At 38.5% G+C, this 16,978-nt stretch overlaps 1 protein-coding gene across 2 annotated transcripts in view; it reads left to right on the plus strand.

Moving 5' to 3' along the window:
* sema4c (sema domain, immunoglobulin domain (Ig), transmembrane domain (TM) and short cytoplasmic domain, (semaphorin) 4C) overlaps positions 1–16,978 on the plus strand; it is a 175,138-nt gene that overhangs the window by 86,044 nt on the left and 72,116 nt on the right. Inside the window, exons 1-2 of one of the 2 annotated variants that reach the window (XM_057831086.1) lie at positions 2,714–4,154; positions 16,075–16,283. In XM_057831086.1, the coding sequence (XP_057687069.1) occupies positions 16,160–16,283 (124 nt within the window). In that variant the 5' untranslated portion in view covers positions 2,714–4,154; positions 16,075–16,159. Of the gene's footprint in view, positions 1–2,713; positions 4,155–16,074; positions 16,284–16,978 lie in introns of those variants that run through there. The other variant, XM_057831085.1, reaches the window with a different exon arrangement.

Genomic DNA, 16,978 nt, shown 5'->3' on the forward strand with positions numbered 1-16,978 from the left:
AGGTGTGTGCCCACTCACTGATGAGTGGTTTGAAGCTGCCCTTCACACTAGAAAAAAACACACCTGGTAAGAAATGTCTTGATGAGAAGCATTGTCTGATGTGCATCATGGCTCGGTCAAAAGACCTGTCTGAAGACCTGTGATCAAGGATTGTTGATTTGTATAAAGTTGGAAAGGATCCAAAACCATCTCTAAAAGTCTGGATGTTCACCAATCGACAGTCAGAAAAGTTGTCTACAAATGGAGTTTGACACTGTTGCTTCTCTCCCAAGGAGTGGCCGTTCACCGAAGATGACGCCAAGAGTTCAGCGCATAATACTCAGAGATGTAAAAAGGAACCCTAGAATGTCTTCATAAGACTAACAAAAACACTGGGATGGTCCAATATCTCTGTGCACACATTAACTATATATGTAAAACTATGTGCAAGAATGGTGTTCATGGGAGTACTACACAGAGGAAGCCACTGTTGTCTAAAAAAAAACATTGTTGCTCGTTTAATGTTCGCAAAAATGCACTTGGATACTCCACAGAAATTTGGGCAAAATATTTTGTTGACTGATGAAACCAAAGCTGAATTGTTTGGGAGTAACACTTAACTTCATGTGTGGAGGAAAAATAGAACAGCTCACCAACATCAACACCTTATCCCCACCGTGAAGCATGGTGGAGGGAGCATCATGATTTGGGGCTGTTTTGCTGCCTCAGGGCCTGGACAACTTGTTATCATTAATGGAAGAATGATTTCAAACGTTTATCAGAATGTTTTGCAGGAAAACCTTAGGCCGTCTGTCAGACAGTTGAAGCTAAAAAGGGGATGGATGCTGCAACAAGACAATGATCCAAAACACAGAAGTGAACCAACTTCAGAATGGTTTCAGAAGAACAAACTAATGTTCTGGAGTGGCCAAGTCAAAAGTCTAGACTTAAACCCCATTGAGATGCTGTGGCATGACCGAAAGACAACGATTCATGCCAGACAACTCAGGAATATGAATGAACTACAGCTGTTTTGTAGAGAAGAATGGGCCAAGATCAATCCTGATCGATGTGCCAGACTGATCTGCAGCTACAGGGAGCATCTGGTTGAAGTTATTGCTGCCAAAGGGGGGGCCACAAAATATTAGATGTGATGGTTCACTTACTTATTTTTCATTAAAGGGATCCTCTACCTTAAATATATGTAGGCTCTAATAAGCCACAATTGTTCTCTTGTACTAAAATATGTTGTTAGAAACACATAAAATGTTAAATCAATGGCAATATTTTATAATATTTTGTAAATATTTTGACCAATAGTTGGCGCCATGTTTTGCGGGCTCGGAGTGGTGACGTAAATAGGATGTTTCCAAATGTGTAGCGTGTACAACAATTGCGTATTGCTGCCTAAACTCACGAAGTAAAATGCCACGATGTGCTGCTTTTGGATGCAATTTCCAGTCAAATGGAAACAAGGGGAGTGACGTGAGTCTCCATAGATTTCCTGTTGATAAGAAGAGGAGAAAGGGTTGGAAAAATGCTGCAGACTGGCATAACTTCCCAAGGACCCAAGGCTTTGTTCTCGCCATTTTTCTCCTACTGCGTTCGAGGGTTTTAGTCGACGACAACTTATAAAAGAGCTCACCGGAGTGGCTGGATATAGGTGCAGACTAAAACCAAATGGTGTTCCAACTATTTTCCCCTCACAAAAAGCCTCAACGTGCCTCGGATATCGGGTGAAATGCACGCAATAAAGCAGCCACAGACAAGACACTCTGGCCGCGCTCTTAATATGGACCACCCTTACTTAGCTAAACGTGAGTTGGATGTACAAGGCATGGAGGACACTCGATCCAGATTACGAATTTAACGAGGACAGCCACGACACGACTCCGATCCTGACTATCACACGTGTGCATTCATAGTTTTATTACCTTCAGTGAGAGTTTGTAATGTCAATTGTCATGAAAATAAAAATGCACGAATGACAAGGTGTGTTCAAACTTTTGGCCTGTACTGTATGTAAAGCACACTACGGCTCTGGATGCTAACAGTCTACATAATTATACTGGGATAAGTTTGAAAACGCAATAGCTTACCTTGAAGTTCTGCTAACAAAAAACGGAGTTCTCAACAGCATACACTCTCTAGCTCCGTTGTTATTGAGACGCACTTGCCGCGAGTGCATCACCAGTTTTGCCCAACTTTTGTCTTATCAGGTATATGCTGCACCGCATTTTGCCCTGTTGCTCGTCTTGTGAACGACTACAGTGCTGTCCTGCTCTTCACTTTTCAGATATGGTTCAAATAGGAATGGCAGAACCAACGACATGTTGGGAAAGCTAACGAGTGACACGCTGGAAGTTTGGCAACGGGCCCGGTGACGTCACGCACTGCGAAGTAACAAGAACGGCAACCCATCAGTAGGGATGGGTGGATCGATACCAAAATATCGATATTTCGATCCAGCGCATTATGTTTTAGGTATCGATCCCCAAGCAAAAGTATCGATATTTGGAATTAATATATTATATTTTCATTGTCTATTTTGGGGGGATATTTTTGTGCACACTTTTTAAAAATATTATATGTTTATATTTATTTTGTTTAATATTTATTTTTCTGTGAAATATATTCTTCCATATTGTTTTATGTTACAAACAAATGCTTGATTTACTATGTTTTTTTGCTATTTATTTTTATTTTGTTAAAGTTCCGTTTCAATTATTTCAAAATCTGTTTAAAAATTGTGTTAGTAAAATAAAATTCAAAAACAGCAAGTGACTATTGTTTATTGGATTTGTTTTTAATGGTCTACCATTAGAGGGTGGTAACATGCTACTATTAATTCGTTCTTTAATTAGATCAATAATATTTAACTTAGGTAGATTAAAATTTGATCAAATACAACATGTAGCAGGGAATGTTCTGTGCATATGACTTTAAGGGTAATGGTTAAAGAGTGAGACTGACAAACCAGATTTTGTTGTTGATGGATTGGTTTGTGAGTTTGTAGGGAAACTGCTTTGCTAGTTATTAAAAGCAGCAGTTTTTCCATTGCAGTGCATATTTGACACAAAGAGACTTTTAATAGTTTTTTAGTGCTTGCTGTAGTTGTACATTAGATATCATCAGAATGGCTGAGAACTCTACAGGGTTGTATATACTGTATATGAACTTCCGGTATCGATATCAGATCGGGATCGCAATATTTGGCCTTGGTGTTACTTGGTATCAGATCGAATCCAAAATCACTGGTATCGCCCATCCCTACCCATCACTTAAAATAATTTTACAAACTTTATTAAAACGAAAACATTAAGAGAGGTTTTTATATAAAATTATTATAACTCATACTAACATTTATCTTATAAGAATTACTTGTCTTAAAAATTGAGGATCCCTTTAAAATATGAAAACTTATGTTTGGGTGGTTTTAGTTAAGGCAGACACTGCTTTTTCATCTGTGTGATTTTGACAAATATGAGATCACATTTGATGGTGATTTTATGCAGAATTGTGAGGAATTCTAAAAAGTTCAGATACTTTTTCATACCACTGTAATTACAACAACAACAAAATAAATTCTTAATGAATATGTCAGGAGTTTCTACTGTATTAGTAAATTATATCTGCATAAATTTTTATATGTTTTTATGAACATCTGATTTGTTTTATAATATCTTTGATTCAGTGTATGAATATATTTGGGTCTGTCCAACATTGCCTGCAATAATCACAGTTGATTGGGGGGGAAATGTCATCTGTAAATCTGAAGGGTGCTTCACCTTTTTCATACTCTGGTATGGCTTCTATACAAGCAAATTGATCAAAAATGTGTCTGTTAATATTTTTATTACAGTCAAACAACACAAGATCAAAAAAAAAAAAAAAAAAAAGCAAAAATAATAAGCGGTAAGGTAATGCAGAGCAGAGCTCATTTGCTGGTCAACTCAAGCAGACTTCAAAGAGAGATGTTTGCTAAGTCAGACAAGTTTTGTCTTCGCGACCAGAGAACGTGGACAACTTGCATGATGAATATTGCCTTCACCACCTCAACGAATAGCGATAAGTTTATTATTTTCTATTTTAGCCTTCTACGTTTTTGCTAGCTGTTAGCATCGTTAGCAATATTTTTAATAGGATCACTCTGCGCTCCATTTTAAAATCAAAACGTAAGTATGTTGCTTTTTTGCTTGCCGATTGATATCCAGAAGTGAACAAACTACCATTAACTTTACGTGTAACACTTTAATGTGTTGCGATGAGCGCTCATCTCGTGCTAGTCATTGGTATTTAGACCGTTGAAAATCTCGGTTGCTTTTTGTAATGCTGCGTTTTGTATATGGCCGCATTTTGTTCCCGTTGTGCGACGAGTTCCTATGCAAAGTCAATTTAATTGCGTGTGGAAGGGCGATACCAATCCGCTCGGGCTGCAGCACGACACTCGAACTGGAAGATCCTAGTCGCGAAGTCGAAGTCGGGCGGGGGGGAAATTTGGAAAAAGTTTTAATAGTCAAAATAAAAAACAAGTAATTGTCGCTATCAACCATCTTTGTTGTTTACATCCGCTCTGAACGCTTTATGGTCGCAACTGGGATCATCCAAGTGGGATAAATCCAGGGGTGAAAGTGGGCCAGAACGGTCAGGAACCTAGTTCTGATATAAGATTCAGGGCCGGAACGCAGTTCCGGTATAAGATTCAGGGCTGGAATGCTGTTCCAGTACATGGTGCTTTGATTCCAAAAATATGACGGCGACTGTCAAAACGCTATGAAAAAAAAATGCTAAGCTGCCACACATGCATTTAATCTCCAAGAAGAAAACAATCTACCAACATCATCAGATTTACATACACAAGTGTTAACAACAAGCATAATAAAGTGCTTGTGTAGCGTAATCCGTTTCCGCCGATATTTATTATTTATTTTATTCCACGGACGGCATGGAGATTTCCCCAGCTGCTGCAGTTATCTGAGTCTGACGATGATGAGTCACGTCAATGTGCAAATGCACGCAGAAAAGCAAAACGCCTGGACTCATTTATCCGTTCAATTGGCTGACATACTGACGTGATCAGCAGAGAAATTTAGCTCTGATTGGTTCAAATGTGCATGTTTTCTGGAACAGCAAAAAAAAAAAGTTTGTTGAATTGATGCGACAAGAAAAGGGCAATGCTACAGAAAATGGATAAAATCAAGGAAAGAGTTGAGGCTTATTTATCATATTTATTTATCATTTAATTTTATTTGCTCTGATGGGGAGGTTCAGAACATCTTAGCTGTCAATGTGCACTTTGGATTTATATTTGTTCATTTATGTTAGGCTACGTGTTTCTTTATTTCCTGATGATTTAAAAAAGTCTATGTTTGCCCAATCTTCAAAATGTATTCCATTTCAGTCGCCATAATATAAGTCATTTGTACTTATTTTCCTGAATGTGGTATTTATACAGTATCTTAATTATTTAAAAAGAAAGAAAGAAAGAAAGAAAGAAAGAAAGAAAGAAAGAAAGAAAGAAAGAAAGAAAGAAAGAAAGAAAGAAAGAAAGCAAAAGTAAATATTTACATTAACTTCAATTTTAATATACATCCTATGTTCTTAAGTACCGTATTGGCCCGAATATAAGACGGTGTTTTTTGCAATGAAATAAGACTGAAAAAGTGGGAGTCGTCTTATATTCGGGCTAGATGGCGCCAAATATCATTGAAGCGAAGGCTGAACTCTCAAGTTTAACCAGTTTGCATTGTTTTATTGCAATGTTTTTCCTTATTCAGATTTGTTTCAAGACTACAGTTACAGTTAGACCTCACTTTGATGGTTAATGCAGTTATTGCAATTTTGTTGTTTTATCACAATAGATTGGTTTATTTAAATTTCAAAAACCAGAAGCCATTCATTTACGAATGTGATTGCACTTTAGTTTACTTATTTAAATGTTCAGATATTAAGATTTGAATGAGGCAAAATAACATGCTTTTTCTCTCAAATATATTGTTATAATCAATTGTTTCAGATGGACTGTAATTATTTTTTGTATAAAAATTAATTTGGTCTTCAAAAAGTCTTTTTTCAAACTTGAGCCTTGAATAAGATGGGGTCGTCTTATAATCAGGGCCGTCTTATATTCGGGGCAATACGGTAGTTAAAATTGAGATTTGGCATTTTTTTGTGAGGAAATGAGGGGAAATAAAAATTAGGAGATGGAGGTTGGGGTTATTGCTGTTTTTGTTAACTTTTATTTTGCAAATCATTGAAAAAATACAATTTTGAATGAAAATCAGCTTTTGTATAAGAGAAATAACTGTGCCAAAACAGTGGTCTTTGCATTTCAATAGTTTTAGGAGGTTTGACCCCCCACCCCTCAAAAAGTGAAAATAAATAAATAACTAAATAAACAAAATTTCTGGCTCCGTGGCGACCTTCACGTCTGGGAGTTCCGGCAAGAAATTCTAGCCACTTTCACCACTGGATAAATCTGACTTCCCACCCTCATCGAATGCAGCAAAAGTGTTCCGTTCGGTTTTTCAATCGTGTCAATAATGGACGATTTATATGTAGAACATTTTCATTATTTAAAGAAAGGAACATACAACATCATTACTGATGTCAAAAGCAAGTAGGCAAAAAAACATTTAAAAAAAAAAAGAAATAGAATAAAAATAACAAACTATAAGACATTAAAAGGATTGATTCTCACGCAGGGTTAAAAGCCAGGGAATAAAACTGAAAAAAAAAAAGTTTTAGAAATGGATAGTGATGTGCCCTGATATTTACTGTTGTCTAACATGAGGGAGACAGGTGTGCACACACGTTTGCTCTTTTTTTAACTTTCACATTTGATTGTTAATAATCATCTCGCTGTGTGATATCATAACAGGACATATGATAACATTTCGACTCTTCGGCCAATCATACTGCGAGAATAAGGGAACGTCACTGTCAAGTGCAGGCCCCCGAGCAGGTGTACCTACGCTGGAGACTGACGATGCGCGAATACCGTGACACGTTGTCGCCCTTTTGACCTAAAAGGCCTCGCGATGTTGCGCGATGAATTAAATAATAATCCTTCTTGAGATTTCTCACTTCACACTTAAAATAATCAATTTTGCACGGGGTTGCGTAATGTGATATTTTTGTGTGTTTTTTACTCGGTGTCCAAACTTGTTTTGCTCTGGCGTTGAACTCAGATCAACTGAAGGCTACATTTCTGCATTAATATTCCAGACATAGAGCTGATACAACAGTATGGATGCAGGAATTGAAAAATCTTTGGTTGTTATTGAAGAAGCTCAGAGTTGTCTAAAAATTGAGCTTTGTTCCAGTACTTCGGGTCTGGGTTCTTCCTAATTGTTGAAAATCCTTTCTCTATGCTCTCATGTTGTGTTTTGAAAATAATAATAGTTGTAACTGTCAGTTACAAAAATGAAACTCGGGATGAACTTGGGTACAAATTACCATAAGGCAATGAATCTTTCTTTACAAGTTGCCGTTTTCAGCGATATATCCTGTAGAACTCGCTCCGAGCATAAAAACAGGTGTCTGAAACTGATCTTCCGTTTTTCTTGTTTATGATTTTTTGACAACGTCTGCTATATGTATGATACATATTTTATATTAGATTCCCAGGCTTCCATGCATTTCCTCTTTTATTTGCGACATTATGATTTGCTGCTTTGGCAAAATCTTATTTGCAGATTTGATTGTGGGTCATACTAAAATGACTAACCTCCTTGACATTTGGGCTTTTTCAGATGACCCGATATTAACAATCAACAGCTGTAGAAACCATTTATAGCCATTGCTAAGGAGATGCCGCGTGGCACATTTGTATTGTGGTTCTAGGTCACAAATGAAACAGTTTTATGCTGTCAAAAAGTCCTTGAGAGTTTGTTCATGTTTGCGTTTGTGTGTATGCATTTTAAATGCTGGAAAAAGCAGTAAACGATGTCAGGCTGGGAGCGGAAGGGGTAGCAGGAAGGAAGGAAGAGCGCTGATGCTAGATGAAGTGTTTGTTTTGCAGGGAGGCGAGAGAGGAAGGAAGAGGGTGGGAGTTGCCGTTTAGTGTGTGTGTGTGTGTGTGTGTGTGCCTGTGCATGTGTCTGTTAATGGACAATACACTGTGTGATAGTCAAGTGTAGTCCAGCCCTGCAACTCACAAAAAGGCCAGAGGTTGGGGGTTAAAAGTCAAACAATGGCTAGGCAATCAGCTGGGAGTGTAACAGGGAAGGAAACGGCTGTCAGGAAAACACATGGATAAAATAAAGGTGAGGTGGAGGGCAGCGTAAAACAGAGTTATACACTGACAAAGAAAAAGGACACTCTAATAAAACCAGAATAAAACCGCCTTCATCTTTTGTTCCCTGACACCCACCCAAGCATTGAAGAAACTCCACCCCCACTTTGCTTCTCCCTGAAGGGACTCATCTTACCTCAAGTACATGTGTGTGCATGCATGCAAGTACAACTAAAACACACACAAGCCCCCGAAACCCAATCAAACCATGTGTCCCATTTTTCTAGATGTTTTAATGAGCTCACTTATTGCAGAATGTTGAGTGATATTATTTAGGCTGCTGTGTCGCAGCTCATTAGGTAAACCAGCCTGAACAACAGCACCAGCCTCTAAAAGATGATTTGAATGAGGTGACACCACGGGAACTCGTAGAGGCAACGGAGAGACACATTGCGATTGCATTAATGCGGTCATCAGGGGAGACATAGGATGTATGTTATTATTTGTAGCGCCGTGAGAGATCAAAAGAGTTGGTTTGATTCAAAGAATATTGTAACTGCTGTGTTTAGGAAGTTCTCTTTTTGCAACAAAAAGACAAAGTATGCAACTTTAGGTGTGTATCGGCATTGAGATAAAAGTAGTCCGAGCCACACGGCATCTTGTTAGAGCACTCTTTTTTTATTGCCATAATTTATTCGCCTTCTGCGCCAAACAGCATCAACAGAGCAACGTTGCAATTAGACATGCAGTTCAATATACAGTAGGCTTCAGACTGTCTGGTGTGTGTTTGTCTTTCCTTTAGTTAGTTTGCAGTACAGGCGGGAAAAATTATAAAAGCCCAGTTATTAAAATAAAACACAGCTGTCCAGAGGAAAAATAACACTCAAAGTATCTGATAGTAACATGCTGTCTACAGTGGAGTCATGTGTTTCTCGTTAGCTGGGTCATTGTTTGAAGAATACGTATCACTGTACTTATCTGATTTTGTCTTCAGACTCAGAGCAATGCCAATGAGTAGGGTTGGGCATTGTTTGAATTTGAACGGTTCCGATGCCGATTCTACGTTTCGATTCCGGTTCCAAACAATTCTCGGGTACTCTTCTTTTAACTCATTCACTCCCAGCCATTTTCATCGGTGCAACCCCCTTCGCTCCCGGCCGTTTTACTGGATTTTGACAGATTTTGCAAGGCCCACAGAAAATTCTGTTCTATTGCTATATAAACATGGAACCCACCAAAAGAAAGATTAGACTCTCTTCTTTCAGCAGAAAAAAAAGTTAGTTCATATTTTATCCATTCTTTAGAAATCAGCATTTGAAAATGGCTTAGTTTGAGCAATTTTCCAATTTCTGATGAAAAAACGGAGAAATTGAGCTTTTTGTAAACGCATACATTTCAAACATAACTTTGACTTCAACAGTTATTTTTGGCTTAATTTACATCCCAAACATCTGAATAGTGTTTTCCTTTTACAAAATAACATAAAAAACAAGACAAATAGAGCTTTTAATATTCATTCATTCATTCATTTTCCATGCCGCTTTTTCCTCACGAGGGTCACGGAGGTGCTGGAGCCTATCCCAGCCACCTATGGGCAGTAGGCAGGGGACACCCTGAACTGGTTGCCAGCCAATCGCAGAGAGATTTTAATAGCAAAGTAACAATTCATTTACACATAACTAACTGAGAGATAACGCTTTTGTGGCCGGCGACGGCCGGGGTAAACTTTTCCCTCATCGCCGCCTGTCTCATAAAGACGGATTTTTTTTTAGTCTTTCCAGCGCGGACTCAATGGCATCGTCCGCTACACTGGTGGTCCCGGTCGTTCTGCTCGGTTGTCCAGCGCCTGGCATCCCGGGCATCCTCCCGGTTGTTCTGCTCGCTCATCCGCCGCCTGGCATCCTGGACGTCCATTCGGTCGTCTTCCGCTGGTGCCCTGGCTGGGCGGCTGGCCATTCATTCCGTTGAATCAGGTTGGGGGTCTTACCAAATGCGCTACTGCCCTCCAGTGGCCAGTTTTATTGCTTCTCAGGCAGTAAGCGTGAGCTTGAATGCACAAATATGAGAAAGCGTGAAAAAGTCGCAAATATTACGTAGGGGTAAGGTAGCTGTGAGCCGCTACACACTTTACATACATGTACATTAGCTGGGAGCTACGGCGAAGCATTAGTATAAATTCTTCTATTGATTATAATCTGATGTAGATGGGGCAAAAAAATAAGGATTTCCTTATTTGTAAAACCGATTCTAAAACAAAAGATGCTTTTGATACTGTTGATTTTAACAGAGGCGGCAACGCACTACGTAAAGTACGTAGCTGCTTATACAGTATGGCTACATTAGACCGGTGTAATAGTACAACTTATTTTCGTATTATTCCATCCATCCATCCATCATCTACCACTGAATCCGGGGTCGGGTCGCGGGGGCAGCAGAAGACAGACTAAATTTATTGTTTTACTTACATAGTTCTGACTGGTTAGAGGACCGGCACGACGTGTCAAATATGCGGCACTCAGCTATGAACTACTCAGCTATTTTTCTCCAATCGGTGGTAAGGGCACAGAAATATGCAATTGAAATTTAAAAATTCGAACTGTTCCGGGAGCATCGCATTGTTAGTTCCCGGATCCCATCCATGCTTGATGCCCAACCCTACTGATGAGCTTGTACATCATCAGTGAACATATTTATTTCTTTTTGCTAAGTGTTGTGCTAAGTTTCAAAATATAATCAAATTACAAGTGTTGCACTGAGGGGACTGATCACCATGACACATACACTTTGCATGATAAATCTAACGCCATACTGAAGCCTCTATGCATCACACGAAAGGCGACATAGTTCACGTAGTTCTTCAACAAACTTTTATTTTTTAAGTGACCAACAAAAAAGGGACAGGTTCAGATTATTGTGTTTCATTTTAAATGTTTCTGTTATCACAAAATATAAGCACATTTTGCAAATTCTGTTCCATCACTGTACCCAATTGAAGCAAAGGGTGACTCTAAAACAATGATGGGTATCACAAAAGCCCTGCTATGCATCGTGTGACAGTAATTATTACATTTTTTTGTCTAACTACTATATTTTGATATTTTACAATGATTTATCAGTAAACAGCAAACCTCTATATCCCTATTTTACATTTAGCCAGAAAAATCTCCAGTGGGCTTTCTGCTTCAATCTTCCTCCCATTTTCTGCTTCAGTCTTTGCACTGCCTCTTCACTTAATCCAGCCTTCAGGATGCCCACTTCACAATGTTAGCTCTTTGCATACTTATAGACTGAAAATGCCTCTTGCAACATATCTAAATGTGGGATTTTTATATAGTTTTCCCACTTTTCTTCTCATTTTTTTAATCTGTTCATCACTCTCCAACTTCCATACCCCACCTCTAGTATCAATGTCTTCTTGGCTCACTCAAGCGTCGGCTGCTAAGGCCTCAAGCATCGATCCAATAAATCCGGTAGTGTGCATCATGAGACCTGCCGCTTTCACCCAAATGTAGCATTTGAGCACGCTCATTAAACAGCATGTCATAGTCATCTAATGGGGCTTTTTTTGGGTTCTCAAAAGCGGAATCAATAACCATCTTTTTAATCTATTTAAGCACACAAGATACAAACGTACTGAAACAAGGGTTTCCATGGAGCAGTTGGTAAAATGGGTCGTTCGGTGACCAAAGGGTTAGTGGTTTGAATTCTAGCTAACCATTGTAGAAGTGTCAAAAGGCAAGACAAGGAACCTTAAAATTTCGCCCCAAGTCAGCATTGAATATGAAAAGCTGCTTTCATTGCCTTACCTGGTTTAATGAATAGTTAGAAGAAGAAGAAGAGTTAGATGGAAAAAAAAGATTTTCAGATTTCTGAATCATCAGTTGCTCGTATTTGTTAACACGGAAATACAATGAACTGGTGGGTAATGTAGGCAAAGATTTTACTCAGGTAAACGTATTCATCCAAAGATTTACTCAAGTACAAGTACAAAAGTATTTGTTGAAAAGAATACTCAAGTAATGAGTAACATTGTGAGTAACTAACTGCATACAATGTTTGAATTTTTTAAATAATGGTATATTTTTTCATCTATATGAACTCGTATTATTATTATTATACTGTACTATAACCTATTACATAACCGTATTCGGCCAAAAATATTACAAAAAATCATCAAATTCAGACCAGAACAACACTATGAAACAACACACGTCCAAAGAGCATGAGAGCCCTCTAGTGGAGAAAAAACATTGTTACTTCTGATTGGTATAATGGAGTTATGTGGTTGTTGTTGCAACGTCTCATTGGTGAAACTGAGACAGCCACGGTCGGCATCTCTGGCAAAAATAAAGGCAATACTTAGAATAAAGAGAAAAAAATGTAACGATTCTAGTGTAAAGAAGTAAAGACCAAATTATACCAGACGCATCTACGATACGATTCCGCCATGCTCGGTATTGATTGCTTGCTCTGCAGTACGTCAAAAATAGGACAAAACATACCGGCTGCGCACAACTGCAGTCCGGCAGCTCCGCCCCGTCGTGAGCTCTCGCGTGATACTGCGCGATAATGTGGCATTAAAAGCAACTACAAACACACGGAGCCTGTACTCAAGAGAAGCAGAGTGAGAGGTGGACTTGATATGACTGAACATTTTTTCCCGATTTTTTTTCTTTCTTTGCGTTTACCATGGGTTTGTGAAACCTCGACCACGTCAACAACCCATTCTCTACTATTTAATTACTGTTTTAAATTACATAACTTGCGTAACTTACCGTCCATCCTCATAGCTTCTGCTATGGCGTTCAGTGCAGATTCCTTTTTAAACTTTGTGACTTTCCACCTCTATAATGAATCCTTCATAATCCATGTTAGTTGGTGTTTAAACCGTGAATAAGCACCTGGCCTGTTTACTGCAGGCAAAATAGGAAAATAGCCGAAACCATCCGGCGGGCTCCAGCACGTCTGCAGTCAATCCATAGCGCTGACGCGGCCGGTATAATTTGAACAATAGCATAGAATGGAAACGGATTGGCTCCGGCGCTATATTTTGCCGGACTGCAGACACGTCCGGTATAATTTGTCCTTAAGAGTATTGTTTCTTCTTCACAAATCTACTCAATTAAAAGTAAAAAGTATTGTGTGGTAAAACTACTCTAAGAAGTATGTTTTTCTCAAAAAGTTACTCAAGAAAATGTAAAGGAATAAATGTAGCGCGTTACTACCCACCTCTGCATGTACGCTGCTGGCCAAAAGTATTGGCACCCCTGCAATTCTGTTAGATAATGCGCAATTTCTCCCAGAAAATGATTGCAATTACAAATGCTGTGGAAGTAATATCTTCATTTATTTTGCTTGCAATGAAAAAACAAAAAAGAGAATGGGGAAAAAAAACAAATCATTATCATTTCCCACAAAACCTATTGGCACCCTTTGAAAAAATCATGTGATGCTTCACTAATTTGTGTGATTAACAACACCTGTTACTTACCTGTGGCACATAACAGGTGGGGGCAATAACTAAATCACACTTGCAGCCAGTTAAAATGGATTAAGGTTGACTCGACCTCTGTCCTAAGACCTTGTGTGTACCACATTGAGCATAGAGAAAAGAAAGAAGACTAAAGAACTGTCTGAGGACTTCAGAAGCAAAATTGTGAGAAAGCTGGGACAGACTTGAAAAAGCACTAGAAAACGTTTTGAGAAAAAGCCCTGGAGACTTCTAAAGTGGCCAGCAATGAGTCCAGACCTGAATCACATCGAACACCTGTGGAGAGATCTGAAAATGGCAGTTTGGAGAAGGCACCCTTCAAATCTCAGACTCCTGGAGCAGTTGGCCAAAGAAGAATGGTCTAAAATTCCAGCAGATCATTGTAAGAAACTCATTTGATGGATACCGGAATCGGTTGTTCGCAGTTATTTTGTGTAAAGGTTGTGCTACCAAGAATTAAGCTGAGGGTGCCAATAATTTTGTTCAGCCCATTTTTGGAGTTTTTTGTAAAATAATAATGATTTTTTTTCACTCTGTTTTGTGTTTTTTCATTGCAAGCAAAATAAATGAAGATATTACTACCAAAGCATTTGTAATTGCAGTTATTTTCTGGGAGAAATTGAGCATTATCTGACAGATTTGCAGGGCTGCCAATACTTTTGTCCAGCACTGTAGGTGCGACAGGGATAAGGAGGTAGGTCCGCACATACACAGTTAAAGCTCTTTGCATTCAGTTAGTAGCTTTTTGGCATTTAGTGCTGGTTGTTAAAGGTCAGTAGAAAGCACCACCACAACTCACATTTATAGAAACTCATTTTGCTCAAAATGTGGCAGATACAGAATTAGAAGCCTGCAGATGGTGTAATTGTCTTTTAGGATGTAGTAAGGACAAGTTAAGTCACAATTTAAAAGACACATCTGTAGGGAGATCTTTACATTGATGCACTTTGTAAAGATGTTGGGCTACACCTCCTAATAATTCAATTCAGGAGTTTTATTCAGTCTCATTGCCACAAGTGTACTTAGCCAGCCACTCAGCCAGACTTTTACAAATCCCTGTGAAAGGATGGCCATCCTCAAGACCTCACTGATTTTAATCACGAATCCTTAAAAGAGACTGACTGGGTAGGGAAACATCATTTTATTAGTGATTGGGGAATTATTTTGATTAATTATTGGTCATTGGACATCATCCATCAACAATAATATGATAATGGCTTTCACTAAATATATTATGTTTAAATTTATGATTTTGGGGTGTCATTGTGATTGACTGTTAAATGGTGGTCTCAATTAAAGACTGCCATCTCTTTCCAGAAATGTCCTACTTACTCAAAATAATCCAACGGTGCTGAAGGTCTGTCTGAGAAACTCCATGTCAAAAACTGACAGAATAATATACACGTTTAACACTCGAAACCATGTTGATATTATATTCAAGCTATTGAAATGTGCAACAAGCTCAACAGTAAAAATACTGGATGCCACATTTTGTCCTTAAATAACCAAACAATTCTACTCTTCACTCTGCCGGAAGGGTACTTAATATAATGACAAGTATATTGATCAATTGTCATCCGAGCTACAAGACTCATTTTCATGAGTATTTTTCACAGAACATCTAATGGCAACAATTTCGCTGTTCAGAGCTGTCATGTTTTTCCTTCTTGAGTTTCATGGTGCTTAATGTTTTGAATTGATGTAATGTCAAACAAAATGCTATAGGGTCTCCTGGTGTTGGCTTGTAATGCCACACTGTAGCAGCACACTTGACACGTTCATTAGGTGTAAAGCTGTTCATTTACAGCATACTGCTATTGGATCGTCCTTGCCTCAACATTCATTTCCGAACACATTGGCGTCTCAGGCAGTGCCAGCACAATTAACTTTGATAACGTAGCCTCAGTTTAATATACTGCTGCTGAATTGGCTCAACAAGAGTGCCGTGATAAGCAGTTTCACAGCTTTTTGAGTGGCAATAGCTTTTATTATCAATGAGAGTAAAGGAGGGACAAAACTTTTCTCCACAAAACTCCAGCCGAAGGTCATTAAACTTTGTTGTTTGTTATTCTTGGCTCAGGCGAATGTAAAATTTTGGACTGTGTTTGTTTGTCTAAGTGGTTTGCATATCTGATGACTTTTTTTCCTAACGGTATTGTATTTTTAATTGTCAGCATTGGTTAGCAGTGCACATCTTCTTGTTTGTGTGGTTTTCTCAAGTCTTATGGAATATGGTATGTGTCAGGTGCATGACTTTAAAAAACTAATACATGCTGTGGTAAAACAGTTTGCAATACACAGTTGAGTCACTAAATAGAGTAAATTTCTGCCTCAAGCTGACATGGTTTTTCTTTCTTTCTTTCGGCAGGTGGCCAGGAGCCCTTCTGCTCTCCTGAGTCCCTCTTGATCATCTGAGTGAGGTCTCAATCCATCACTCACACCATTTCCACCAAATGGGAGTTTACATCAGAGAAATGGCCTGGGTGAAGGTCTTGCTCTTGTTGTCCCTATTTGGATGTGAAAAGTCTCTGGGCCTTAACTGGAACCCAATCCCACGCAAGACCGTGCGCTATCAGGGTAAGTGAGCTGTGCAATACTGAGACTGTTTTAGACTTCAAGGGGTTATTGAACTCTTCATTGAAAGGTATAATGCCTCATTGGAGCGGCACGGCTAAATATTGTATGTGTATTTCCGGGATTGGATGTATGATTGGCATCTTGAAACCTGGTGATAAAATTGATATATGCCTGGTATCATTCATGAAAATATGTGGGACTAACGTTTGTCCTTTGTTCTTGGTTGTTCCTATTGCGGTATAGAGCACTGATTCCCAAAGTGTGGTACGAGTATGCAAAACATTGACTAACATGTTTAAATTGACTGAGTTAAATGTTTCAACAACCTTTTTTTATGCCAATACAGTGCATCAAGAAATTAAAGTTCAGTTGTATTCAACTTAAAACTATGAAAGATTTGCATTTAATGTTTAAGAATTTTCTACTTTCAAATATTCAAGAGCAATTTGCAACAGTTGAATACAATTTAACTCAATGTTTAAGAATATATTTTAGAGGTGGGAATTTTGGGCACCTAACGATTCGATTACGATTCATAGGCTAAGATTTGATTATAAATCGATTATTGATGCACCCTCCACCCCCATTTTTAATGTTTCGTACATTAGTGTTCAAAAATCATCTCAGGCTTAACCAAACTACTATTTCAGTATCGAGTTAACAGTTCAAACAGTATTTAAAATACTCAAGTGCCC

The sequence above is a fragment of the Corythoichthys intestinalis genome, chromosome 3 (assembly GCF_030265065.1).
Source record: "Corythoichthys intestinalis isolate RoL2023-P3 chromosome 3, ASM3026506v1, whole genome shotgun sequence".
In the NCBI taxonomy this organism is placed as follows: domain Eukaryota; kingdom Metazoa; phylum Chordata; class Actinopteri; order Syngnathiformes; family Syngnathidae; genus Corythoichthys; species Corythoichthys intestinalis.